The 27922-nt window shown below is 45.3% G+C and overlaps 1 protein-coding gene across 1 annotated transcript in view; it reads left to right on the forward strand.

Moving 5' to 3' along the window:
- Positions 1 to 27922, forward strand: part of WDR59 (WD repeat domain 59) — a 117011-nt gene that overhangs the window by 22090 nt on the left and 66999 nt on the right. Inside the window, 6 exon segments of the mRNA XM_010382963.2 lie at positions 2058 to 2107; positions 11871 to 12006; positions 16978 to 17063; positions 19344 to 19424; positions 21178 to 21215; positions 26904 to 26992. Of these exon segments, the coding sequence (XP_010381265.2) occupies positions 2058 to 2107; positions 11871 to 12006; positions 16978 to 17063; positions 19344 to 19424; positions 21178 to 21215; positions 26904 to 26992 (480 nt within the window).

Genomic DNA, 27922 nt, shown 5'->3' on the forward strand with positions numbered 1-27922 from the left:
CCTCTGTCTCCTGGGGTCAAGCGATTCTCCTGCCTCAGCCTCCTGAGTAGCTGGGATTACATGCACCTGCCACCATGCCTGGCTAATGTTTGTATTTTTTGGTAGAGATGAGGCTTCACCATGTTGGCCAGGCTGGTCTCGAACTCCTGACCTCAAGTGATTCACTGGCCTCGGCCTCCCAAAGTGCCAGGATTACAGGCATGAGCCACTGCGCCCTGCTGAGTTCTATCTTAAGGTTAACTGATTGGGAGGTTAGGGGTAAGGAGGGTAGGAGATAGAAAGGGAAGTTTTGAGATATCCCAGACGCTGTAGCCACTGCACTTGCCACTGCACTCCAGCCTGGGTGACAGTCCCTTCCCAATAGTAGCTAGATTAAAATCCTTTCTCAATAGTAGCTAGATTCGTGTTCAGTGAGTGTTGAATAGCAGGAAAAAGGTGTGTGTATACCAAGGGCCTGGAATCTGTTAGGATTCTGCCTACCACAGACTCCCCAGAAAGATTACTGAGATCTTGTTAGAGGAACCGTCTTGCCCTCCTCCTTGTCGTCTCCTTACCGTCTGTAAATTGCACAGAGGAATCCTGGAAACGGCATCTCGTTTCACTGCCTGCCTTTCCTTCTGGGCTTCTCTCTGCTTCTGACTCTGGTGCACTGAAGGATGCATATTAATCACTTTGCAACGTCTGGTGAGAGTACTCCGGCTTCTTGTCCCCAATATTACCTATGATGTTTCCTGAGGGTGAATGACCTGAGAAACCCACTAAATAAGGCCAGCGAGGGTGAGGGAAAGAATGTGCTTACCATTTGTGATTTGTGATTGTGGCAGAATGTATAAAATGGATTCTTCGTTGATATTCTCTTGGAGAGAACTTAGAACATTTAATAACCAAACAGTGGCACAAACTGTTTCATGATATTGGCATGAGAATACAGCAGGATTTGAACTTGTCCAAAGAAATTCAGGGCAATAACTGCCAGGATTAAAATAAGCCTTGTGCTCAGCCTGAATGCACATTCTTTGGACTCAGTGCCGTCTCTTGGGAGTTAGACATTGAATCCTGAAACTATGTGATAGTGCTCCCTGGGAATTGGGAGACCCGGGAAATAGAAACCAGTTAAATGCACTAGAAATTTCAGAGCGAATGTGACCTGGGCATGTCAGTATCAAGCATCTTACCTTGGATTCAGCAGGGATGGTGTTTGAATATTGCCAGCTGCCGTATGGCTTGAGGAGAAGTCCATGCCCTTTGGAAAGTCATGGATGTCTTGGGTGTGTGTGGGATGGGGGTGTCCAAGTTAGATTTCACTTGGAAGAGGTTTTTTGTGCATAGTAGCTGCTGTTTTCTCCGAGCTAATCAGCCTCCCCATGGACTCCAGGACTTCTGTCTCTTCAATTTATTTATTTTTATTTTTTGAGACGGAGTCTCACTCTGTCACCCAGGCTGGAGTGCAGTGGCTCGATCTTGACTCACTGCATCCTCCACCTCCCGGTTTCAAGCGATGCTCCTGCCTCGTCCTCCCAAGTAGCTGGTATTACAGGTGCCCACCATAACACCTGGCTAATTTTTGTATTTTTAGTAGAGACGGGATTTCACTGTGTTGGCCAAGCTGGTCTTGAACTCCTGACCTCAGGTGATCTGCCTGCCTTGGCGTCCCAAAGTGCTGGGATTACAGGCGTGAGCCACCCCGCCCAGTCTGTCTCTTCAGTTTAGAAGGTACCAGCTTGGTTATGTATAGCCTTGGTGTGGGGGTAACAGATAACAACTGCCCTGTTGTCAAAAATGAATGTGTACTTGGGAGGTTGAGGTGGGAGGATTACCTGAGACCAGGAGTTCGAATCCAGCCTGGGCAACATAGCAAGACCCTGTCTCTACAAAAAATAAAGTGAATGTGAAATTTGGTTGCGAATTAGAAGTAGGTGGGTAAAAGCATCCACTGTAGAGAACTAATGATACTTGTGAGCTAGGGACTTCTTGGGAGATAGTAAGAGCCACAGAGACCTCTGCCTTATATCCCTGGCTGGGTTTGCTGGCAGCACTGACTGTGTTCTCTCTCTCAGGCAACTGCGATGTCTGTGGACTGTCTTGGGCAGCATGCAGTGCTTTCTGGGTAAGTGAGCTTGCTGAGTTTGTCTGCCATGATTTCTAGAAACGAATTGCAAATCAGGGAGTTTCTGGGAACTTGGAAGCTATTCTTCTATTTAGGATTATGATTCATAGGATTTAGTTCTGATGTCCTGTTTGCCTCAGGACTACTTGGAGGGATTATTCGCAGTTTATTTTAATCTCTGCCCTAATAGATAAGCAATAAAACACCTTTGAAGTTTTAGTGACTGGTAGCTTGAACTTGAAATTGCAATTTTCTGTTTACTACAAGACTCAAGGATGTTTGCTACTATATACCTGAAGGATGTAATCTATTATGGTCAAGCAGGTGGTTCCTAGGATTGAAGGATTCTGAGTTCCAGTTTGACGGTGCCACTATGAGCCCCTGGACATTTATTCAGTTTGGCTTAACTGGACTTTGGTTTTCTCATGGAGGAATTTGATTTCATCATGAAGGAATTGAATGACATAGTTTCTGTAGTGTCTTCTGGCTCAAAAATTTTAAGACTCTGGCAATTAAGGGCCATCTCTGTTTTTGCTAATAACCCTAACATTGTACTATTGGGATAAAATGTAATAATTAAGCCAGGTGTTGCCTGTAGTTCCAGCTACTTGTGAAGCTGAGGCAGGAGGATCACTTGAGCCAAGGAGTTCAAGACCAGCCGGGTCAACATAGCAAGACTTCATCTCAAAAAAAAAATTTTTTTTTTTTTTGAGACAGAGTTTTGCTCTTGTTGCCCACGCTGGAGTGCAATGGTGCGATCTTGGCTCACTGCAACTTCTGCCTCCCGTGTTCAAGTGATTCTCCTGCCTCAACCTCCCAGGTAGCTGGGATTACAGGTGTGTGCCACCATGCCCGGCTCATTTTTTGTATTTTTAGCAGAGACAGGGTTCCACCATGTTGGCCACGCTGACCTCGAACTCCTGACCTCAGGTGATCCACCTCCTTGGCCTCCCAAAGTGTCTCCTAAAGTGCTGGGATTACAGGCATGAGCCACAGCACCTGGTGAAAATTTTTTTTTGATGGTCACGGTCCCCTTTCCCTTTCGTGTTGCTCACGATTACAGTCCTTACCTCTAGGATCCACTGTGTTTTCATTAATGTAGTTGTTTATGAACCCATTTACAAATCAATGAAAATGTTTTCTTTTCTATCAGCTTCATTACTTTATTTTGAAATTGTGTTTTAATTTACCTTTTTAAAAAACCACACAACATAGTAAACATTTAAAAAGTTCAGAAGGATATACAATGAAAAGTAAATTTCCTTCCTACCTCTGACCACCTCCCCAGAGAAAATTATTGATACCATTTTTTTGTGTGTCATACTGGGTGCCTAGATAAGGGAAAATTGGTATCTCTTTTCTGCCTGCAGCTCCCTACTCTTTTTTTTTTTTTTTTTTTTCCTTGAGATGGTGTTTCGCCCTTGTTGCCCAGGCTGGAGTACAGTGGCACGGATCTTGGCTCACTGCAACCTCCGCCTTCCAGTTTCAAGTGATCCTCCTGCCTCAGCCTCCCGAGTACCTGGGATTACAGACACCCACCACCACGCCCAGCTAATTTTTGTATTTTTAGTAGAGATGGGGTTTCACCATGTTGGCCAGGCTGATCTTGAACTCCTGACCTAGTGATCCACCCGGCTCGTTCTCTCAAAGCACTGGGATTACAGGCGTGAGCCACCATGCCTGGCACACACTCTTACTATTTTTCAACATGATCTTGAAGCTTTCTATTTAATTTTCTTTCTTTTTTTTTCTGTTTTTAGAGATGGGGGTCTTGCTTTGTTGCCCAGGCTGGTCTTGAACTGCTGGACTCAAGCAATCCTCTCACCTTGGCCTCATTTCATATTTTCTTTCTCTCTCTCTCTCTCTCTCTCCTCTCTCTCTCTCTCTCTTTCTCTCTCTCTCTCTCTCTCTCTTTCTCTCTTACTTTCTTTTTCACTTTCTTTCTTTCGAGACAGGGTCTCACTCCGTCGCCCAGGCTGGAGTGCAGTTGCTGATGTGATCTTGGCTCATTGCAGCCTCAACATCCCAGACTCAAGCAATCCACCTGCCTCTGCCTTGGCCTCTTGAAGTATTTTCTTTTCTTTTCTTTTTTAAAAAAGTTTAATTTAATTTTAAGTTCCAGGATATATGTGCAGGATGTGCAGGTTTGTTACGTCGGTAAACGTGTGCTATGGTGGTTTGTTGCACCTATCAACCCATCACCTAGGTATTAAGCCCCACGTGCAGTAGCTATTTATCCTGATGCTCTCCCTCCCCTTCGGCCCCCAACAAGTCCCATTGTGCATTGTTCCCCTCCCTGTGTCCATGTGTTCTCACGGTTCAACTCACACTTATAAGTGAGAACATGTGGTATTTGGTTTTCTGTTCTTGTGTTAGTTTGCTAAGGATAATGGCTTCCAGCTCCATCCATGTCCCTGCAAAGGACATGATCTCATTCCTTTTTATGGGTACATAGTACTCCATGATGTATATGTACCACATTTTCTTTATCCAGTCTATCACTGGTGGGCATTTGGGTTGATTCCATGTCTTTGCTATTGTGAATAGTGCTTCACTGAACACATGCATGCATGTATCTTTATTTTTATTTGTATTTTTTTTTTGGAGATTGAGTCTCACTCTGTCACCCAGGCTGGAGTGCAGTGGCATGATGTCGGCTCACTACAACTTCTGCCTCCCGGGTTCAAGCAATTCTCCTGCCTCAACCTCCCGAGTAGCTGGGACTACAGGCACATGCTGCCAAGCCTGGCTAATTTTTTGTATTTTAGTAGAAACGGGGTTTCACCCTGTTGCCCAGGCTGGTCTTGAACTTCTGAACTCAGGCAGTCCACCCTCCTCGGCCTCCCAAAGTGCTAGTAGTGAGCCACCGTGCCCGGCCATATCTTTATAATAGAATGATTTAGATTCCTCTGGGTACATACCCAATAATGGGATTGCTGGGTCAAATGGTATTTCTGCCTTTAGGTCTTTCAGGAATCTCTCACCACTCCTATTCAACATAGTATTGAAAGTTCTGCCCAGGGCAATCAGGCAAGAGAAAGAAATAATGAATATTCAAATAGGAAGAGAGAGAGAAAAAAAGAAAAAATAAATAGAAAAAGAGGAAGTCAAACTGTCCCTGTTTGCAGATGACATGATCCTGTATCTAGGAAACCCCATTGTCTCAGCCCCAAAGTTTCTTAAGTTGATAAGCAACTTTAGCAAAATTTCAGGATACAAAATCAGTGTGCAAAAATCACAAGCATTCCTATACAACAACAATAGGCAAGCAGAGAGCCAAATCATGAATGAACTCCCATTCACAATTGTTACAAAGAGAATAAAATACCTAGGAATACAACTAACAAGGGAAGTGAAGGACCTCTTCAAGGAGAACTATAAACCACTGTACAAGGAAATCAGAAAGGACAGAAACAAAGAGAAAAACATTCCATGCTCATGGATAGGAAGAATCAATATCATGAAAATGGCCATACCTCCCAAAGTAATTTATAGATTCAGGCTGTTCCCATTAAACTACCATTCACATTCTTCACAGAATTAGAAAAAAGTATAAAATTCATATGGAAGCCAAAAAGAGCCTGTATAGCCAAGAAAATCCTAAACAAAAAGAACAAAGCTGGAGGTATCACATTACCCGACTTCAAACTATCCTACAAGCCTGCAGTAACTAAAACAGCATGGTACTGGTACAAAACAGACACATAGACCAATGGAACAGAATAGAGATATCAGAAATAAGACTGCGCATCTACAACCATCTGATCTCGATCAACCTGACAAAAACAATCAATGGGGAAAGGATTCCCTATTTAGCAAGTGGTTCTGGAAGAACTGGCTGGTCATATGCAGAAAATGGAAACTGGACCCCTTCCTTACACCTTGTAAAAAAATAAACTCAAAATGGGTTAAAGACTTAAATGTAAAATCCAAAACTATAAAAACCCTAGAAGAAAATCTAGGCAGTACTATTCAAGACATAGGCATGGGCAAAGAATTTTTTTTTTTCTTGAGACGGAGTCTCGCTCTGTCACCCAGGCTGGAGTGCAGTGGTTGGATCTCGGCTCACTGCAAGCTCTGCCTCCCAGGTTTACGCCATTCTCCTGCCTCAGCCTCCCGAGTAGCTGGGACTACAGGTGCCCACCACCTTGCCTGGCTAGTTTTTTTGTATTTTTTAGTAGAGACGGGGTTTCACCGTGTTAGCCAGGATGGTCTTGATCTCCTGACCTTGTGATCCACCCGTCTTGGCCTCCCAAAGTGCTGGGATTACAGGCTTGAGCCACCGCGCCCAGCCGGCACGGGCAAAGATTTTATGACAAAAACACAAAAAGCAATCGCAACAAAAGCAAAAATTGACAAATGGGATCTAATTAAACTAAAGAACTTCCCCATAGCAAAAGAAACTATCATCAGAGTGGACAGCCTACAGAATGGGAGAGAATTCTTGCAACCTATCCATCTGACAAAGGTCTAATATCCAGAATCTGCAAGGAACTTAAACAAATGTACAAGAAAAAAAAACATTAAAAAGTGGGCAAAGGACATGAACAGACACCTCTCAAAAGAAGACATTTATGCAGCCAACAAACATATGAAAAAAAGCTCATCATTACTGATCATTAGAGAAATGCAAATCAAAACCACAATGAGATACCATCTCTCGCCAAAGTGTCAATTATTAAAAAGTCAAGAAACAACAGATGCTGGCAAGGCTGTGGAGAAATAGGAATCCTTTTACACTGTTGGTGGGAATATAAACTAGTTCAACCATTGTGGAAGACGTTGTGGAAGACAGGTGATTCTTGAAAGACCTAGAACTTTTATTTTCTTATATTGGGTTTCTTTTTGTTGTTGTTTTGAGACAAGGTTTCACTCTGTTGCCTAGGCTGGAATGCAGATCACAGCTCATTGCAGTCTCGACTTCCAGGGCTCAAGTGATCCTTCCACCTCAGCCTCCGAACTGCTGGGACTGCCAGCATGTACCACTATACCTGCCTGGCTAATTTTTATTTTTTTTTCGTAGAGACAGGATCTCCCTATGTTGCCCAGGCTGATCTTGAGCTCCTGCGCTCAAGTGATCCTCCTGCCTTGGCCTCCCAAAGTGCTGGGATTATAGACGTGAGCCATGCACCTGACCTTTTCTTATGTTGAATTTTACAATATGTGTAGTAAATTGTATAAAGTGTGGTAAACTTAAGTAAATAGCTAAAATTTATAAATATATACACTCATGTAATCACCATTCTGATTAAGATAAGAATTTTTTTTTTTTTAGCACCTTGAAAGGCCCTTCAAATCTGGAAATCTGAATCTTTTAGTTTAGATAAATTTTTCTGTATTATGTCTTTGATCATTTTCTGCCTTTTATTTTCCCATTTTCTTTCTTTCTCTTTTTTTTTGAGACAGAGTCTCGCTCTGTCGCCCGGGCTGGAGTGCAGTGGCCGGATCTCAGCTCACTGCAAGCTCCGCCTCCTGGGTTTACGCCATTCTCCTGCCTCAGCCTCCCGAGTAGCTGGGACTACAGGCGCCTGCCACCTTGCCTGGCTAGTTTTTTTTTTTTGTATTTTTTGGTAGAGACGGGGTTTCACCGTGTTAGCCAGGATGGTCTCGATCTCCTGACCTCGTGATCCGCCTGTCTCAGCCTTCTTTCTTTTTTTTTTTGTGACGGAGTCTTGCTCTGTCACCAAGGTGGGAGTGCAGTGATGAAAACTTGGTTCACTGCAACCACCTCTGCCTCCCGGGTTCAAGCGATTCTCATGCCTCAGCCTCCCAAGTGGCTGGGATTACAGGTGAGCGCCACCACACCCAGCTAATTTTTGTAGTTTTGTAGTTTCATGTTGGCCAGGCTGATCTCAAACTCCTGACCTCGGGTGATCTACCCACCTCAGTCTCCCAAAGTGCTGTGAACCACTGTGCCTGACCTCATTTTCTCTTCTCATTCTTTCTTGTTGGAATTCCTACTAGTAGTCATTGTTGGATATCTTGTATGACTTTTCTTCTGGCCTTGTCAGTTTTAAACTTTAGCTTCTTTCTTTTTTTTAGATTGAGTTTTGCTCCGCTGCCCAGGCTGGAGTGCAGTGGCGCAATGTTGGCTCACTGCAACGTCCACCTCCTGGGTTCAAGCAATTCTGCTGCCTCAGCCTCCCAAGTAACTGGGATTACAGGCGCACGCTGCCATGCCCAGTTAACTTTTTTGTATTTTAGTGAGACGGGGTTTCACCGTTTTGCCCAGGCTGGTCTCAAACCCCTGAGCTCAGGCAATCCACCTGCCTCAGCCTCCCAAAGTGCTAGGATTACAGGCAGTGAGCCACCGTGCCCAGCCTCAACTTTAGCTTCTAACACTTCTTTCAGATTTTTAAAAAAATTTCAACTATTTTAATTTTCAAAAAATTTCAACTATTGTTTTAATGTTTATTATTATTTATATTGTCTCTTAACTCTTGGAGAATATTGGTTCCAAGATTTTTTCTCTTCTGCACTTATCGCTGTTTCCTTTGAGTTCCTTCTTTTCTTCTTCCTTTCTCTCTCTCTTTTTTTTTTTTTTTGTTATTGTTCTTACTTTGGAGGGCAGTGGGGAGGCAAGGGAGGAGTTTTTTCTTTCCTTTTCTTTTTCTGTTTTGTCACCTAGGCTGGAGCGCAGAGCCGCAATCATGGCTCACTGCAGCCTTGAATTGCTGGGCAAGCAATCCTCCCGTCTCAGCCTTCTCTGTAACTGGGACTACAGGCACATGTCACCACTCCTGGCTAATTTTATTTTATTTTGTTATAATTTTTTTTTTATACAGAGAGAGTCTTGCCAGGTTGCCCAGGCTGGTCTTAACTCCGGACCTCAAGCGATCCTTCTGCCTGTAGCACTAAGAGTTCCAGTGTGAGCTGCTGTGTCCAGCCATGAAGCGTTTTTTTTTTTTCCATTATGTTAGTCTCTATCCTTCAGGTTTCCTCCAGTGGTTGAGATCATTGGCTGCTAATGTTAAAGAGCGATTGGCATCTCTCTTTAAGTGGGTAGATGGTGGAGGAGATCAGGTGGGAACCAGGCCCCGTTAGTGAATGTTCAAATGTCATTATCTCCAGTGTTTTGTTGTTGTTTGCTTGCTTTTGTTTTTTCCTGGGCTGGTCATTTTCTCCTGAGAAGTCTATATCTGAGGAGTAGAAGGCAGAGTTGTGAGTGCTGCATAGAGAGAGGAATGATTTAGTGCAGCACTTCCCACTTCCCAGGTCTGCGGCTGCTCTGGGGAGAACAGCACCCACTCTCCACTGAGGCAACCACCTGCCTGGATGGGTTGCACATAACCCTCTCCTTAGTGGTTTTTTTTCTTTCTTTTTTTTTTTTGAGACAGAGTTGTGCTCTTGTTGCCCACGCTGGAGTGCAATGGTGGGATCTCGGCTCACCGCAACCTCCGCCTCCCAGTTTCAAGCGATCCTCCTGCCTCAGTCTCCCAAGTAGCTGGGATTACAGGCATGCACCGCCATGCTTGGCTAATTTTTTATTAGCCAGGGGTTTCTCCATGTTGATCGGGCTGGTCTCGAACTCCCGACCTCAGGTGATCCACCCGCCTTGGCCTCCCACAGTGCTGGGATTACAGGCGTGAGCCACCGTGCCCGGCCTCCCTAGTGCTCTTTCACACAGCTCTCCTACTTTCGTTCTGCTTGCTGTCTTCTAGCCCTACCCCTTGCCCTTGTCTTGAGACTAAAGCCTCCAGTTGGGGGGAAGCAGCTTGCTTCGCACTCTCTTCTCTCTTCACGCACTTTGGCTCTATTTAGCTTTTTTTTTTTTTTTTCCAAGATAGAGTCTCAACCGATTGCCCAGACTGGAGTGCAGTGGCGTGATCTCAGCTCACTGCAACCTCTGCTTCCCAAGTTCAAGCAATTTTCCTGCCTCAACCTCCTGAGTAGCTGGGATTACAGGTGCCTGCCACCATGTCTAGCTAAATTTTTAGTATTTTTAGTAGAGACGGGGTTTCACCATGTTGGCCAGGCTGGTCTCCAACTTCTGACCTGAAGCGATCCACCCACCTTGGCCTCTCAAAGTGCTGGGAATACAGTTGTGAGTTACCATGCCCGACCTATTTAGCTTTCTTTAGATCGATTACCGTTTGTCCACTTGCTTTTCATTTCCTGTCTCATTTTCTTTGTCTTTGGAGGTTTTTTTGTCTTTCTTTACTCTTATTGTAGTGGAGCACTGGGGAAAATGAAGATAAACACCTATGTTCCATCAGGCATGTTCACCCTGAAGTGCACACTTTCTGCCTTTGTACATTTGCCCTTAAGGTCTCTGCACCCCGCTATTGATACACACACTGATACACATGTATGATTACTAGGCTTGTCCTGTTGTTCTGATGGGACGATGCCAGCCAGCCATTGCAGGATCAGGTGATTCCTTTGGAGGAGGCCAGAGATTCTATGTGATCTTTGTTCTGCACTTTCTTAGAAGTCCTGGAAATTCTGTGAAATTGTGTATTCCCCTGACTTTTCTTCTTCTCCCTCCATCATCTCTACTCAGAGTTTCTGCTACCACCTAGAGTTTTGTATGCCATTTCCTGGCTCTTCTGAGCAGGGATGATTAATCTTTTTCTTCATTTTTGAGCTTGCCTATTCTCATTGAACTCCAGGGGCTTGGAGTGGTCTCTAGCAAAGAATCAATAGCTGATGGCTGCAGAGATGTTGATTCACACACCAAGGATATTTTACTTAAAAAGAAAATAGGTGAATGCAGGACCTCCCCGTTTTCAGAACCTTTGTGTTGATTGGCACCTTGAACGTTACTGGCACTTCCTTTGTTATTTTAATTGTTATTCCTTTTTGTTGTTATTGTTAAACCTCCTGATAGATTTAGTTTAGTTTTCTTGACCAGCGAGTAGTACGGGGAATTTTGAGATTTTCTGCTTCTACAGGATTTTGGCTTAATAATAAGTGATATGTTTAATTTAACTCACATTTGTTGAGTGCAGAGCACTGTGCCTAGTGATGTGAAGCATACATAGATATTCAAGACGGCCGGGCACGGTGGCTCATGCTTGTAATCCCAGCACTTTGGGAGGCTGAGGCGGGTGGATCACCTGAGGTCAGAAGTTCGAGATCAGCCTGGCCAACATGGTGAAACTCCGTCTCTACGCAAAATACAAAAATTAGCTAGGTGTGATGGCCGGTGCCTGTAAACCCAGATACTCAGGAGGCTGAGACAGGAGAATCGCTTGAACTTGGAAAGTGGAGGTTGCAGTGAGCCGAGATTGTACCACTATACTCCAGCCTGGGTGACAGAACGAGACTCTGTCTCAAAAAAAAAAAAAAAAAAAAGATATTCGAGACATGGTTCATTCTTTGAACACTTAGTTGACTCAGGACAAGAGCCTTAATTAGTAGTCCTGCTACAAGATAAATGCTGCGGTCAAAATGCAAACTATGCAATGGGAGCAATGTGGAATTAACTAATTTAGTAATTAACCCTAGCTGAGGAATTAGGAAAGGCTGGGAGAGTTGGAGATGAATCCAGGGGAGGAGGCCAGACTCTCATGGATTGATGTGGTAGGGAAGGCCATCTCTGGAGGTAGGACTGTCACAGGGACACTTCTTCCCTTTGTGTGACAGCCATCTTGAGTTACTCTTGTCACTTCTTTGTCTTTCAGCGTAAATAAATGCCATATGTGTTTGGGTTTTTTGGAGCACTGCTTGCAAATTGTGTGCAATTCCAGTTGTGCTTTTCTATCTTAATGCTAATGATGTCGGGCTTTTATACTATTATAATGTTGATGTTGGTCTCTAGCCGCAGATTCTTGTACATCGTCAATCTGGATGCCCCTTTCGAAGGTCACCGAAAGATCTCTCGCCAGAGCAAATGGGACATTGGAGCTGTGCAGTGGAATCCTCATGACAGCTTTGCACACTATTTTGCAGCTTCGGTGAGCTTATTTAAGGAATACAGGAGAATGCTGTTAAATGTGTCGTCTGGGGCTGGCAGATCTATGTCCTGTGTAGAGAAGAGAGTGCAGTTCATTGCTCAGTTGGAAAAGAGGTTTGGATGGTTCTGAAAGAAAGACAGAGGCAAGTTACAGATTAAATATATGTGGGAATGCTCGCTGGTCCCATCGGTGTCAGGCCTTGTATTTCTAGGGACTGAATCCAGATTTTGAAAAGGAAACAGGCAGATGCATCCATTTCTGTGAGTGGTGAGAACCTGTTTCATCAGCAGCAATGTAACTAGCCAGCGGCCAAATGGCAGATGACTTTGAAAGACATTCTAAGGAGGGTAACTGGGGAGCTGGTGTGGAGTTGACCTTCATTGCTTTCAGAGGGATCAGAAGACTTCCCCTACCCTTCCATTCAAAGGAAAGGATTCTTCCTTGATTGGGAATCATTAGATTTCATTAACCCCATCAAATTTTATGTGCCTGTTTATGTATGACTTTTTTTTCTTGGGAAAACATGTATAAGTTTTGTTAGGTTTTCTAATACAAAAATCTTTTCTTTATACAAAAGGATTCTGGACTAGAATCTCTCTGGCATCTTTCTCCAGATTCTGTGTCACATTGTATTCTAGAATAATGAGAGATCTAAACTTTTTGCTCTTTTTGCATTGGGCTGGCAGGAGAGTATTTAAAGGAATCCTTCTGATTCACCAGGGGCAGGACCACTGTATAGCCTGTCTCAGTCTGTTCTTGTCAGGAAAGGCAGTCTGCGGAAGGAAAGCATCTGAGCAAAGAAAGAAGAGCAACTTTGTCAGCTTGAGAAGGAACAGAAAGCCGCCCTTCCCAAGCTGTTTCCAAAATAGGATCTGCCTTTAACTGTGGATGTCTGAGGTTGCGCTGATTTTCAGGGCTGTTCTGAAAGAGAAAGGGATAGTCTTCTTGCCTTTCTACTCTCAGCCTGTCTCCTGGGTGATAGAAGGAGCTGTTTTAGTTGGTTTATACCTCGGGACCCTTATTCCCCTCTCACCCTCAGCCCCTGATCATCTAGTCCAGGATTTTTTAACCTTGGCACTACTGGCTTGTTAGGTCACTCTTTGCGGTGGGGGCTGTCCTGTGCATTGTAGGAAGTTCAGCAGCATCCCTGGCCCTACCTACTAGATCTCAGTAGTATCCTCCCCTCCCTTTGTTATAAACAATCAAAAATGTCTCCAGACACTGTCAGATGTCCTCTGGGAAGCGAAATAACCTCTGATTGGGAACCTATGGTTTAGACTGACGCCTCAGTAGTTGTACTCAGTGGATTAACACTGCATTTGTTTGGGAGTGCTAACAAAGACAGCCTTTTTTAAATTTGTTCTTTCGCAATTAATCATTTTAAAGTGAACAATTCAATATCCTTCACTGCATTCACAGTGTTGTATAATCACCACCTCTATCCAATTCTCAAGCATTTCTATCCCTCCAGGGTAAAACCCTTTACTCATTAAGCAGTTTCTCCCCATTTTTTCCTCCCTTGCAACTCATGGCAACCACCAGTCTGCTCTCTGTCTCAATGGATTGATCTATTCTGGATCTTTCATAGACATGAGATCACAAAATAAGTGGCCTTTTGTGTCTTCTTTTACTTAGCATAATGTTTTGAAGTTCATCCGTGTTATAGCAGGTATCAGAACTTCATTCCTTTTTATGAGTGAATAATATTCCATTGTGTAATTGTTTATCTATCTGTCCATCCATCAGAGGACATTTGACTGGCTATTGACTAGAGCTGGCATGAACATATGTGTGGATGTACTTGTTTTCACTTCTTTTGGGTATAAACCTAAGAGTGGAATTGCAGGGTCATATGGTAATTCTGTGTTGAACTTTTGGAGGGAACCACCAAACTATTTTCACAGTTGCTAAACCTTTTAAACTCCCATCAGCAATGCACAGAGTTCCAGTTTTTCCACATCTTCTCCAAAATTTATTTTTTGTATTTTTAAAAAATTGTAGCCATCCTAGTGGATGTGAAGGTGTGAAGTGGTACTTTACTATGTTTGTTTGTTTGTTTTGAGCTGGAGTTTCACTCTTGTTGCCCAGGCTGGAGTGCAGTGGTATGATCTTGGCTCACCATAACCTCCACCTCCCTGGTTCAAGTGATTCTCCTGCCTCAGCCTCCCAAGTAGCTGGGATTACAGGCATGTAACACCATGCCTGGCTAATTTTGTATTTTTAGTAGAGACAGGGTTTCTCCATGTTGGTCAGGCTGGTCTCAAATTCCCGACCTCAGGTGATCTACCTACCTCGGCCTCCCAAAATGCTGGGATTACAGGCGTGTGCCACTGCACCCGGCCTTCTTGTGGTTTTAATTTACATTTCCCCAGTGACTAAGGATGTTGAGTATCTTATTGGCCACGCATATGTCATTATTTTTTGAGAAATGTCTATTCAAGGCCTCTGCCCTTTTTTATATTGGGTTGTTTGCATTTTTGCTGTTGAATTGTAGGAGTTCTTTATATATTCTGGATATTAAACCTTTATCAGATATATGATTTGCAAATGTTTTCTCCCCTTTTGTTGGTTGTCTTTTTACATTCTTGACAGTGTTCTTTGATGCACAAAAGCTTTAATTTTAATGAAGTTTATCTGTTCTTTTCTTTTGTTCTTGGTTGGAAAGCAACTTTTTTTTTTTTTGGAGACAGAATCTCGCTCTGTTGCCCAGGCTGGAGTGCAGTGGCGCCATCTCAGTTCATTGCAGCCTCCGCCTCCCAGGTTCAAAGAATTCTCGTGCCTCAGCCTCCCAAGTAGCTGGGACTATAGGCACGTGCCTCCACACCTGGCTAATTTTTGTATTATTTATTTATTTATTTATTTATTTTGTTGTTGTTGTTGAGACGGAGTCTCGCTTTGTCGCCCAGGCTGGAGTGCAGTGACCGGATCTCAGCGCACTGCAAGCTCCACCTCCCGGGTTTACGCCATTCTCCTGCCTCAGCCTCCCGAGTAGCTGGGAGTGTAGGCGCCCGCCACCTCGCCCGGCTAGTTTTTTTTTTTTTTTTTTTTTTTTTTTAGTAGAGACAGGGTTTCACCGGGTTAGCCAGGATGGTCTCAATCTCCTGACCTCGTGATCCGCCCGTCTCGGCCTCCCAAAGTGCTGGGATTACAGGCTTGAGCCACCGCGCCCAGCCAATTTTTGTATTTTTAAATAGAGACGGGCTTTCACCATGTTGGCCAGGCTGGGCTCTAACTCCTGACCTCAAGTGATCCGCCTGCCTCAGCTTCCCAAAGTGCTGGGATTACAGGCGTGAGCCACTGCCCCTGGCTGGAAGAAAACCTTTTGAGAAAGCTTTAGTTAGGGAAATCTGAGGTCAAGTCCTAGTTTTAACATCCTGTCTTTTATCTTGAGAGGCCCCACAATTTTCTGAGCCTTGCTTGCCTCATCTATAATGTGGGTGATGATACCCACTGTGGCGTGTGCTGGGGGAGGACAGAGGCCAGATGCGTTAAGGTGCACTGGCACTAGCAGAAATATTCCCTCCAGAAACGGCAGGGAATATTATCAGAAGACAAGGGGACTTTTCTTTTCATTCCTGTTCCCATTGGAAGCTATTTTGAATCCTAACCTTTTCACGAGAATCTTACCTTTTTCAATTTGGAAACTGGTATTTCAGGATAAAAATCTCAGAATTTTATACATCTGTCTGTTTCTGAGCTAAAATGACAATCAGTCTATTACATATATATCATTTCAAAAATTATTAAGTGGCCTGCCATTGTTCTCAGCCTATTAGTAATCTTTATCACTTTCAGTGTGTTCCGTAAACTCATGATATGTAGGGAACCTTTGCTGTTTTGTTATATATTTAAATGAAATGTACTTTGGTGGAAGTTATTTTTCTATTGTAGCTGTGGTTTCTTCTGGTCCATTTTCCCTGTCACTTTCTGCTTAACCCTTTACGAAATTAAATACAGGCATATTTCAAGGAGTGTTAAATAATTTTGCCTTCTAGGACACCCTTTTGATGGTCTTTCTTCTTTTCTTTCTTTCTTTTCTTTTTTTTTGAGATGGGGTCTTGCTGTGTCACCCAGGCTGGAGTACAGTGGCACAATCACAGCTTACTGTAGCCTCAACCTCCCAGGCTCAAGTGATCCTCCCACCTCAGCCTCTCAAGTAGCTGAGACCACAGGCATGCACCACCATGACTGGCTAATTTTTAATTTTTTTTGTAGAGATGTGATTTGGCTATGTTGCCCAGACTGGTCTTGAATTCCTGGGCTCAAGCAGTCCTCCTGCCTCAGCCTCTTAAAGTGCTGGGATTACAGGCATGAGCCACCACGCCCAGCCTCTTTTTTCTCTCTTATGCACCTCTGTTTTTAAAGTGTCATAGGACCCAGTTGTGATGGCGCAGTCTTCACTCCTCACACCTTATTCCAGCTATCCTGGACTCTGAGGCAAGGGGATTGTTTGAGCCCAGGAGTTCTAGAAAAGCGTGGGCAATATAGATCCCATCCCAAGAAAAAAAACAAAACAAACACACAAACAAAACAACCTGTGGTAGGTGGACTCTGGCCATTTGATCATGGTAGGGTGAGCTGGAGACATCCAGTGTACCAGCAGCTGGGGAGACGAGTGTGACCTTCAGAGGAAGGAGGTTCCTTTAGTGGCCGGGACATTTTCCTGGCCCATGAAGCTCATGTGCAGAAGTGTTTCTGCACCTTCAGTTCAGCTGTGACTGTTCAAGATGTATCTCTTAAGATAGTCCTGCCTTTCCATTTTGAGATCCACAGACCTACATACTGAGCTGAAGTTAGCTCAAGCTGATGTTAATTGTACTTATTCCTGATGGCTCTTCAAAGAAAAGTTCAGCCTGAAGGATCTCTGCCATGTGTGAGATCCCTGGCTTCCTCTTCTCTGCCTTAAGCTGATTGGGGCAAGAGCATATATACCAACGTACTTGCCTGCGACCTTCTTTCCCTTCTTTTCAGAGCAACCAACGGGTGGACCTTTACAAGTGGAAAGACGGCAGTGGGGAAGTTGGCACAACCTTACAAGGCCACACTCGTGTCATCAGGTAGGCACCAGTCCTCTGCAGCTCCTTGGCTGTCTTGCTTTGTCACAGTCTCCTGGGAACGAAATGATGATGCCATCCTCCTTGCACGGCTTGACCGTCTGTGTTACACAGGCCCCGGGTGGTCAGTGGGTTGTTAGCATTCACTAAGATGATGGTGAAGAACACAGTGAGGAACAGCCGGCATTTAGAAAGCACCATCGCGTAGCTGTTGACCCCCATCCCAGACCACATCCCGGACAGATAGAGTCCAGTTCAGGGTAAAGGATTAGAGCTGATTTTTTTTTTCTTTTTTCTTTTTTTTTTTTTTTTTTGAGACGGAGTCTCGCTCTGTCCCCCTGGCTGGAGTGCAGTGGCGCGATCTCGGCTCACTGCAAGCTCCGCCTCCCGGGTTCCCGCCATTCTCCTGCCTCAGTCTCCCGAGTAGCTGGGATTACAGGCTCCTGCAACCGCGCCTGGCTAATTTTTTGTATTTTTAGTAGAGACGGGGTTTCACCGTGGTCTCGATCTCCTGACCTTGTGATCCGCCCGCCTTGGCCTCCCAAAGTGCTGGGATTGCAGGCGTGAGCCACCGTGCCTGGCCTTTTTTTTCTTTTTCTTTTTTTTTTTGAGGAGGAGTCTCCCTCTGTTGCCCAGGCTGGAGTGCAGTGGCTGGATCTCAGCTCACTGCAATCTCCACCTCCCGGGTTTACGCCATTCTCCTGCCTCAGCCTCCCGAGTAGCTGGGACTACAGGCGCCCACCACCTCGCCCGGCGAGTTTTTTGTATTTTTTAGTAGAGACAGGGTTTCACCGTGTTAGCTAGGATGGTCTCAATCTCCTGACCTCATGATCCGCCTGTCTCGGCCTCCCAAAGTGCTGGGATTACAGGCTTGAGCCACCGCGCCCGGCCTTTTTTTTTTGAGACGAAGTCTTACTCTGTCGCCCAGGCTGGAGTGCAATGGTGCGATCTTGGCTCACTGCAACCACTGCTTCCTGGGTTCAAGCGATTCTCTTGCCTCAGCCTTCTGAGTAGCTGGAATTACAGGTGTGCTCCACCACGCCTGGCTAATTTTTGTATTTTTTTTTAGTAGAGACAGGGTTTTACCACGTTGGCCAGGCTAGTCTTGAACTCCTGACCTGAAGTGACCCACCTGCCTTGGCCTCCCAAAGTGTTGGAATTACAGGTGTGAACCACCGTGCCTGGCCTAGAGCTGATTTTTGTCATAGGAGGGGAGGGATTATGCAGCAGAATCCCCCAGTTCATGGTCAGTGGTGCCTGGGAGGACATAGAGATGTCAGAGAGTGGCCCTTGGCTCTCTCTCTGGTGACAGTGGTAACAGAGCTCCTGCATCACAGTTCATTACCCAAGGGCACAGCCGCCTCCCAGTCAAGGCTTCCAGTTGGTTTTGAGTCTTCCTTGATCCACTCTTTCCCTGGGTCACTGTTTCTGGGCTAAGCTGACCTGGAAATGCTGGGAAAGGTGAGACACCTGGGTCAGGTGGAATGTTCTGTGGATTCGCTGCCTGTCTAGGAAGCAGAGCACGGGTAGGGAACACCACAGGCCTCTGGCCGTCTCTGGGTGCTGCATGGCAGTGTGATGGTTTGCTGCTGCTTAAGGATGTTGAGTTTACCCAAGGTACCTGTGGTGGAATTTGATTTAGAAAATGATAATGCAAAGATTACTTTGTGTGTTTTTCCTTTGTTTTGTCTGTTTATTAGAGAGAGAAAGGTTTTTTTGTTTGTGTGTTTTGAAATGGAGTTTCACTCTTGTTACCCAGGCTGGAGTACAGTGGTGTAATTTCGGCTCACTGCAACATCTGCCTCCCAGGTTCTAAAGATTCTCCTGCCTCAGCCTCCTGAGTAGCTGGGATTACAGGTGTGCACCACCATGCCTGGCCAATTTTTGTATTATTAGTAGAGACGGGGTTTCACCATATTGGCCAGGCTGGTCTTGAACTCCTGACCTCAAATGATAGCCCACCTTGGACTCCCAAAGTGCTGGGATTACAGTCGTGAGCCACCACGCTCAGCCCTGAGAGAATGTTTTAAGTTGAAGCACTCCATTTCTTTTCTGGGAGCAGATGATAGTATAGCTGGCAACTACCGGGCGAAGGACCTGACAGTTTCCTTCCAAACTCATGTTCACTACCAAGGAACTTTGGAGATTCTCAGCCTAAACCACATTAAGAAGCCCATTAACAATGACATTCTGAAGCCACTGAAGACTTGATGTGCTAGTGCTTCGGACCTGGACTCTGAAATATTTTTCTTTTCTTTGTTCTGTTTATTCTTTGTGTCCCAGCGACTTGGACTGGGCAGTGTTTGAGCCTGACCTCCTGGTTACCAGCTCTGTGGACACCTACATCTACATTTGGGATATCAAGTAAGAACAATTAGGAGGCATAACCACTTGGTTGGGGGTGATTTGGGACCTTTGTTTTAGAGATCAAGTGTCTTAGTTTGGTTTCCCCTCAATACCTCGAGGCAAAGATTTGAGTGCAAATATATTATTTGGGAGTGAACGACACAGTTGTAGGGGAATTGAGAAGAGAGCTAGGACCTCTCTAGGTAAGACCTTAAGGAGAAGTCTCCTTAGTTAGACTTCCTTCCTTCCTTCCTTCCTTCCTTCCATCCTTCCATCCCACCCTCCCTCCCTCCTTCCCTCCCTCATTTTCATCCTTACCCCCTTCCCTCCTGTCTTTCCTTCCTTCCTCTGTTTCTTTCCTTTCTTCCTTCTTTCTTTCTTTCTTTCTTCTTTCTTTCTTTCTTTCTTTCTTTCTTTCTTTCTTTCTTTCTTTCTTTTCTTTCTTTCTTTCTTTTTTTTTTTTTTTTTTTTGTCATGGTCTTACTCTGTCACCCAGGCTGGAGTACTGTGGTGTCATCTCAGCTCAGTACAGTCTTGAAACGCTGGGCTCAACTGATCCTCTCACTTCCGCCTCTTGAGTACCTGGGACCACAGGCACTTGCCACCATGCCCAGCCAATATTTATTTATTTATTTATTTATTTATTTTGAGATGGAGTCTCGCTCTGTCGCCCAGGCTGGAGTGCAGTGGCGCGATCTTGGCTCACTGCCAGCTCTGCCTCCCAGGTTCACACCATTCTCCTGCCTCAGCTTCCCAAGTAGCTGGGCTACAGGTACCCGCCACCACGCCCGGCTAATTTTTTTGTGTGTTTTTAGTAGAGACGGGGTTTCACTGTGTTAGCCAGGATGGTCTCAATCTCCTGACCTCGTGATCCACCTGCCTCAGCCTCCCAAAGTGCTGGGATTACAGGCATGAGCCACCGTGCCTGGCCTAATTTTTATTTTTTAGTTTTTTTTTTTTTGTAGAGACAGAGTCTTGCTGTGTTGTCAGGCTGATCTCAAACTCCTGGTCTCAAGCAGTCCTTCCACCTTGGTCTCCCAAAGTGTTGGGATTACAGGTGTGAGCTGTTGTACATGGCCTGTAGTTTGTTTTCTTGCTTTTTTCCCTTCCTTCCTTCCTTCCTTCCTTCCTTCCTTCCTTCCTTCCTTCCTTCCTTCCTTCCTTCCTTCCTACCTTCCTACCTTCCTTCCTTCCTCCCTTCCTCCCTCCCTCCCTCCCTCCCTCCCTCCCTCCCTTCCTCCCTTCCTCCCTTCCTTCCTTCCTTCCTTCCTTCCTTCCTTCCTTCCTTCCTTCCTTCCTTCCTTCCTCTTTCTTTCCTTTTCTATTCTTTTTTTTTTTTAGACAGAGTTTTGCTCTTATCTTCCTGGCTGGAGTGCAGTGGTGCGATCTTGGCTCACTGCAACCTCTGCCTCCCTGGTTCAAACAATTCTCCTGCTTCGGCCTCCCGAGTAGCTGGGATTTTAGGTGCCTGCCACACTTGGCTAATTTTTGTATTTTTAGTAGAGACAGGGTGTCACCATGTTGGTCAGGCTGGTTTTGAACTCTGACCTCAGGTGATGCACCCACCTCAGCCTCCCGAAGTGCTGGCATGAGCCACTGCGCCTGGCCAGCAGGTCTCTCTTTATACGTCTTTTTAAGGCCCTCACAGCGGATCTACCTACTCCAAGTTCCGGCTGAAAGGAAAGCGAAGAATTGTGTACAAAGGGTGAAAAATACCAGGTGGGTGGTGGCATATAAATTGGGGATTTGATTTTTTATTTTCGTATTTCAGAGACACAAGGAAACCTACTGTTGCACTATCTGCTGTTGGTGAGTGTATGCTTCTCCCACCTCGCCCGTGCACCTCAGTTTGTCTTCATTTTCTTCCTTCCAGTTCTTTACTGTTCCTTCCTATTCCTTTCCATCTTCCTCTCTGCCTCTCCCTGGGCTGTGCCATGGCCGAGTGGAATCGTGAGTTCCATGTTGTTGCAAGAGGTTCACTTTAGGCTGCTCCCAGAAGCCACAGTTAGGACTGTTGGGTGTGGAGCAGGACCTCATTTCAGAGTCCAAGGACAAGAGCCAAGTTGATTTGTTTTAACCTTTTTGTGGTGGAAAATTTCAAACATTCTGTAAAAATAGGGAGAAGAAAATGAACTGCCTGTGTTCATCGTCAGCTTCAACACTTGTCATCATACATCCAATTTTATTTCATCTTTTCCTCCACCCACTATTTCACCTCCACCTTCATTCCCCTTGTGATTTTTTTTTCTTTTCTGAGACAGAGGTCTCGCTCTCATTGCCCAGGCTGAAGTGCAGTAGTGCAACCTCGGCTCACTGCAGCCTCTGCTTCCCAGGTTCAAGCAATTCTCCTGCTTCAGCCTCCCAAACAACTGGGATTACAGGCGCCTGCCACCACACCCGGGTGATTTTTGTATTTTTAGTAGAGACAGGTTTCACCATATTGGCCAGGCTGGTCTTGATCTCCTAACCTCAAGTGATCTTCCTGCCTCGGCCTCCCAAAGTGCTGGGATTACGGGTGTGAGCCACCATGCCTGGCCCCCTTGTGATTATTTTGAAGCTAGGTATCATATCATTTCTTCAACAAGTATTTCAGTGTATATTTTTACAAAAGAAGAATCCCAGTACCATACTTAAAAATACCTAAAAATATTAACAGTAACTCTTTAATATCATCAAGTATCTAAGCAGCATTCAGATTTCCCCAATAGTCTCTCTCTCCTTTTTATTTACAAATTGTTTGAAAAATGGTTTGAATAAGAATCTACATAAAGTCCATACGTGTAAGTGGTTGACATATTTCTCATCTTTTTAAGTCTCTCTCCTCCTTTTTGGATTTGTGTTTTTCTTTTCCTGTAGTTTATTAAAGCAGTGGTTCATCCTGTGGTTTCTCCACAATTGGATTACACTGATTGTATCTGCATGGTGTTTTTTGTTTTTGTTTTTGTTTTTTTGAGACAGAGTTTTGCTCTTGTTGCCCAGGCTAGAGTGCAATGGCGGGATTACAGGCATGTGCCACCATGCCCAGCTAATTTTGTGTTTTTAATAAAGATGGAGTTTCTCCACGTTGGTCAGGCTGGTCTCGAACTCCTGACCTCAGGTGATCCACCTACCTTGGCCTCCCAAAGTGCTGGGATTACAGGCTTGAGCCACCGTGCCTGGCCCATGGTGTTAAGTTTAACATGGATGAACCAAATCTTTGTAGTTACATTCTGATCTACCTGTTTTCATTGCTTAGTTGGAACTGACCTTTTCTGGAATTCTCAGCTGGGGCTACTAGAGAATATTCCCAGCGCTTCCTGAGAGTAGAATGTGGAATAGAACTGGTATAACTTATTCCACAGAGATAAAGCTAAATTGTCAATATTTTGGCATCCTTTATAAAAGCATGTATTATCTGTTTCTTAAATTCTGTCCTTTGCCTCTCCTTGGTGCATTGGAACACACATTTGGTGTTTGCTCTGAAATGGTTACTGTACATGGTTCTTTTTCCTTCTGTACCCCCACGCCTTTTTATGTAAAGTCCTGTAGCATCATGATTGTATTAGCAGCTGGGTGATATGATTTGTGAAGTTAGAAACCTCTTTTCTTTTCTTTCTTTTTTTTTTTTTCTTTCTTTTTTGAGACAGATCCTCACTCTGTCACCCAGGTTGGAGTGCAGTGGCGGAATCTTAGCTCACTGCAACCTCCACCTCTGTTGTTCAAGCGTTTCTCCCACCTCAGCCTCCTGAGTAGCTGGGATTACAGGCACGTACCACCACACCCAGCTAATTTTTGTATTTTTAGTAGAGACAGGGTTTTACCATGTTGGCCAGGCTGGTCTCGAACTCCTGACCTCAAGTGATCTGCCTGCCTCGGCCTCCTAAAGTGTTGGGATTATAGGCGCGAGCCACCGCGCCCAGGCAGAAACCATTTCTTTCTTATTCAGTTCTGTAGACTAGTGTATGTATTTGTGCACTACAGGCATTTGTGACTGATCCAAGGAGATACTTAATATAGTAATACAGTAATCCCCCCCCACCATTCTCAGGGGACACAGTCCAAGACCCCCACTGGATGCCTGAAACCACAGATAATACTGAACCAAATATACTATTTTTTTTCTGTACATACATAACTTGGAGAAGGTTTAATTTATAAATAAGGCACAGTAAGTGATTAACAACAACAACTAATAATAATAAAATAGAACAATTATAACACTGTACCACAATAAAGGTTATGTGAATGTGGTCTGTCTTTCTCTCAGAATATCTCCTTGTACTGTACTGGGGGTGACTGACACTGCAGAAGGTAGAACTGTGGATAAGGGGGACTAAGCATTTGTTGCATGGATATATGAATCGAATACCTGTGCTTCTGTGCTAAGTGCTTAACAGTTCTACTGCTCTACCCCCCGACCCCCACCTGCTTTAGATACTTATGATCTGAGACATAGACTGGCCAGAGAGGGCGTGTAACTGAGTAGAAATACAGATGGTCTATAGATGCCTCAATCATGTTCTCCTGACTTTGTTACTTACATTTATAGGTTTCTTTTTTTTTTTTTTTTTGAGACGGAGTCTCGCTCTGTCGCCCAGGCTGGAGTGTAGTGGCCGGATCTCGGCTCGCTGCAAGCTCCGCCTCCCGGGTTCACGCCATTCTCCTGCCTCAGCCTCCTGAGCAGCTGGGACTACAGGCGCCCACCACCACGCCCAGCTAGTTTTTTGTATTTTTTAGTAGAGACGGGGTTTCACCGTGTTAGCCAGGATGGTCTCGATCTCCTGACCTCGTGATCCACCCGTCTCGGCCTCCCAAAGTGCTGGGATTACAGGCTTGAGCCACCGCGCCCGGCCTTTTTTTTTTTTTTTTTTGGGATAGAACCTTGCTCTGTCTCCCAGTCTGGAGTGCAGTGGCGCAATCTCGGCTCACTGCAAGCTGTCTCTCCCAGGTTCTCGCCATTCTCCTGCCTCAGCCTCCTGAGTAGCTGTGACTACAGGCACCCGCCACTACGCCCGGCTACTTTTTTGTATTTTTCGTAGAGACGGGATTTCACCACGTTAGCCAGTATGGTTTCGATCTCCTGACCACGTGACGCGCCCGTCTCAGCCTCCCAAAGTGCTGGGGTTACAGGCGTGAGCCACTGTGCCCGGCCACATTTATAGATTTCTGAGTTAGATTGGTTTTAGGGAAAGCCTAAAAAGGAAAGTGGCTCTTTTTTTTTTGAGACGGAGTCTTGCTCTGTTGTCCAGGCTGTAGTGCAGTGATGCGATCTTGGCTCACCGCAACCTCTACCTCCTGGGTTCAAGCAATTCTCTTGCCTCAACCTCCCAAGCAGCTGGGACTACAGGCATGGGCCACCACACCCAGCTAATTTTTCTATTTTTAGTAGAGACGGAGTTTCACCATATGGGCCAGGCTGGTCTCCGGCTCCTGACCTCATGGCCCACCTGCCTCGGCCTCCCAAAGTGCTGGGATTATGGCATGAGCTGCCACGCCCAGCTGAAAGTGGTTCTTTTTTTAGCCTGCTTGTTCTCATTGCTTTTTTTTTCTGTTATAGATCTTTCTAAAAAAATGGAAGTAGGAGACTTCTTTCCTTTGTACTCAGTGAGGTTTCTCAGTGGTGGCAGAGCTACCGTAGGGGAAAAGAGGCAAGTGAGAGGCTTGTGGACCTTGATAAGCTGCTGGACCTAACATCCCCCGAGTGGTGCAGCCTCAGGTACTGCCTGCTCCCCAGAGCCCATGGTCCCCATCTCTAAGGGGTCACATTATTCATGCCCTTTGGGATAGGGGGTCACGTTGTAAGTATTCCAGAGTGTTCTCTGTGTCTGAGAGCTTTCATAGCCTGGGATGTCCATCTGACCCTGGTGTAATGATTTTTTTTTTTTTTTTTTGAGACAGAGTCTTGCTCTGTTGCCCAGGCCGGAGTGCAGTGGTGCAATCTTGGCTCACTGCAATCTCTCCCTCATGGGTTTAAGTGATTCTCCTGCCTTGGTCTCCCAAGTAGCTGGGATTACAGGTGTACGCCAGCACGCCTGGCTAATTTTTTTATTTTTAGTAGAGACACGGTTTCGCCATGTTTGCCAGGCTGGTCGTGAACTCCTGACCTCAGGTGAACCACCCGCTTCGGCCTTCCAAAGTGCTGGGATTACAGGCGTGAGCCACTGCGCCCAGCCCCTGGTATACGTGATCTCGATAAAGTAGATTGCACTGGGGGGCTTCCCAGAGTCCTTTGTGAGCCCTCCAGTTCTGATGGCTTTCCACTGAGAAAGGTGTGTTCTCTTGGACTCTTAAGTAACTCTGTCAAGAGGAGGTAGAGCAAGTTCTTCTCATGCACTTTCTCCTCCAGCTGATATCCTTCCTTGCAAAGAAACCACCTCCTGACACTGTTCCTTGCTTCATTTTCACTGGTCTCCATTTGTTTTTAGATGACTTAAGATACCCTATGTCTCAAGAAAGAACAAGACAGACAAATAGCCTCATCAAAACCAACACAGCATATCCTTGGACAGGACCAAGTTCTGGGCCTAATGCTCTATATCCTGTTAGGTTCTGAGTCATTGCTCTGTCCTACACTTTTTGGATCTAGTAGCTCTCCAAAGCTGTGGATCTACTATGGGTTTCTCCAGTAATAAACACCAGGCAGAGGGACCAGTGTCACGGCAGTAATGTCATGTGTGCTGTGAGCAAGGGCAGGAGGAGGCAGGAAGCAGTGCTGTCACTTTGGTTCTGGTTTGGTTCTTGATTAATGATTTATTTTTTAGGAGTCAGCTAGAAGTGCCACTGTGTCCCGGTTTTCCATGTCTCAGCTCTTCCTGGCATCTCACATTGTGTCTCCTAAGTAGCCCTTTTGTCACTGATGTATCAATGACACTCTGTACTGGCGGAGAGGGAAAAGGACTGAGGTCACACACTGCCGAGGGTGCTCCCTTTCCCTTATCAATGTGGTGCCACTGGCCATGGCTGACACAGCTGATGGGGAGATGGGGTGCCGGGGGCATGTAACCCTTGGGGCAGAACTGGTCACCACTGGGGCTTATTCTGTAGTTGATCTTCAGTTAAGGCTGTGTTTTTCTGAGACTATTGCTCAACAATTAAAAAAAGAAGAAGGGGCAGGCATAAGAGCTGAGGCTGTTCTGATTAGGAGTGCGAGCGGGTGTCATTTGGGGATGAGAAATGGTCAGGTTGTGTGACAAGTCAATTACCAGCCAGCAGTGCCATGCTCAACTACTGCTCTGTAAGAAACTACATCTTCCTGCTGATTCTGCTCAGAGTAACCTGTGGATTTTTTCCCCTGAGATGATTTCCTCAATTAGGTGACTATGATCCTGTTCCATGTGTTAATTCATTTATTTTTTGGCTTCATTTTATCTGGAATAGTGGAGTTGGTGTAGTCATAGAAACTTGAAGGGTTCTGGGCTTATTCAGCCAGAACTCATTATCCAGCTCCCCTGGCTGTGCTCTGCTCTGCTTCCGAAGGCACCGAGGGCAGCAGCTTTCTTCCCTGATTTTTCTTTGCAGCGGGTGCCTCCCAGGTCAAATGGAATAAAAAAAATGCTAACTGCCTTGCCACCAGCCATGATGGTGATGTGCGGATATGGGATAAGAGGGTGAGTAATCTCTTTTTTCCCCCTTTTTGGTCTTTGATCCCTCCCAGAGGGTGTGAAGATGACTTTATGAATGCCGGGGCTCATCTTGAGAGTCCGAGGAACCCTGGGCAGCATGGTAAATGCTCATTTTAAGCTTGTAGTACCAGATGATATTTGCGTCTCAGTCCAATGTTGAAGGAAGCTAGGGAAGTGAGACATTAGCAACAGTGGTTGAGAAAATCAGCCCCATTTTGCCACCTCCTAATTATGACACCAGGTAAGCCAGCCACTGTCACTTCTCTTAACCTCAGTTTCCTCCAAAATAAAGACACTAACTGTGTGTATCACTGGGGTTAAGCCGTGGAGCCCAGACACTATTCTAGAATTGTCAGCAGGTGTCTCATCCCTGCCTGTGCTTGCAAAGTGAAATGTATTTGTTCTTGGATGCCTGCCATCCTGAATACTTCCAGTAACGATGAGCGAGGCAGGGCACTCATGATGCTTAAATTTCCCCTTATAAGCCTAGATGTCCCATCAGCCTCAAAGTAGCCTGCATATCGATCATACGTTCTCACTGCAGCAGCCCATGGGACATCTAGGGATGGAAATAGCACCGGGTCCTTGGTTGTGACTGTAATGGAAAGTCTGCTGAAGTTGGTTGTGTTGGCTTCAGTGAGGGTCATGGCACAGGGAAAAGGCCTCCCCCATATTGACTGCCAGACTGTTGAGTAATAATGAACAGAGCCATCACTGCCATGAGACCTGGATGTAAATCCTGCTCACTGCCTGTGAGACCTGGGGTTAGAGATGCTCAGGCATTGTGGGGATGGCTTGTTCAGGGATGACTCCACCATCTTATCTTCCGACTGCTCCCTTCCCTTCATACATTTGGAAGAGAAGCAGAAAGTGGAGCAGAGATGAGGCGTGGCAGATCCTGTCTGCTGCATCAGG

This window comes from Rhinopithecus roxellana, chromosome 20 (assembly GCF_007565055.1).
Source record: "Rhinopithecus roxellana isolate Shanxi Qingling chromosome 20, ASM756505v1, whole genome shotgun sequence".
Lineage (NCBI taxonomy): Eukaryota > Metazoa > Chordata > Mammalia > Primates > Cercopithecidae > Rhinopithecus > Rhinopithecus roxellana.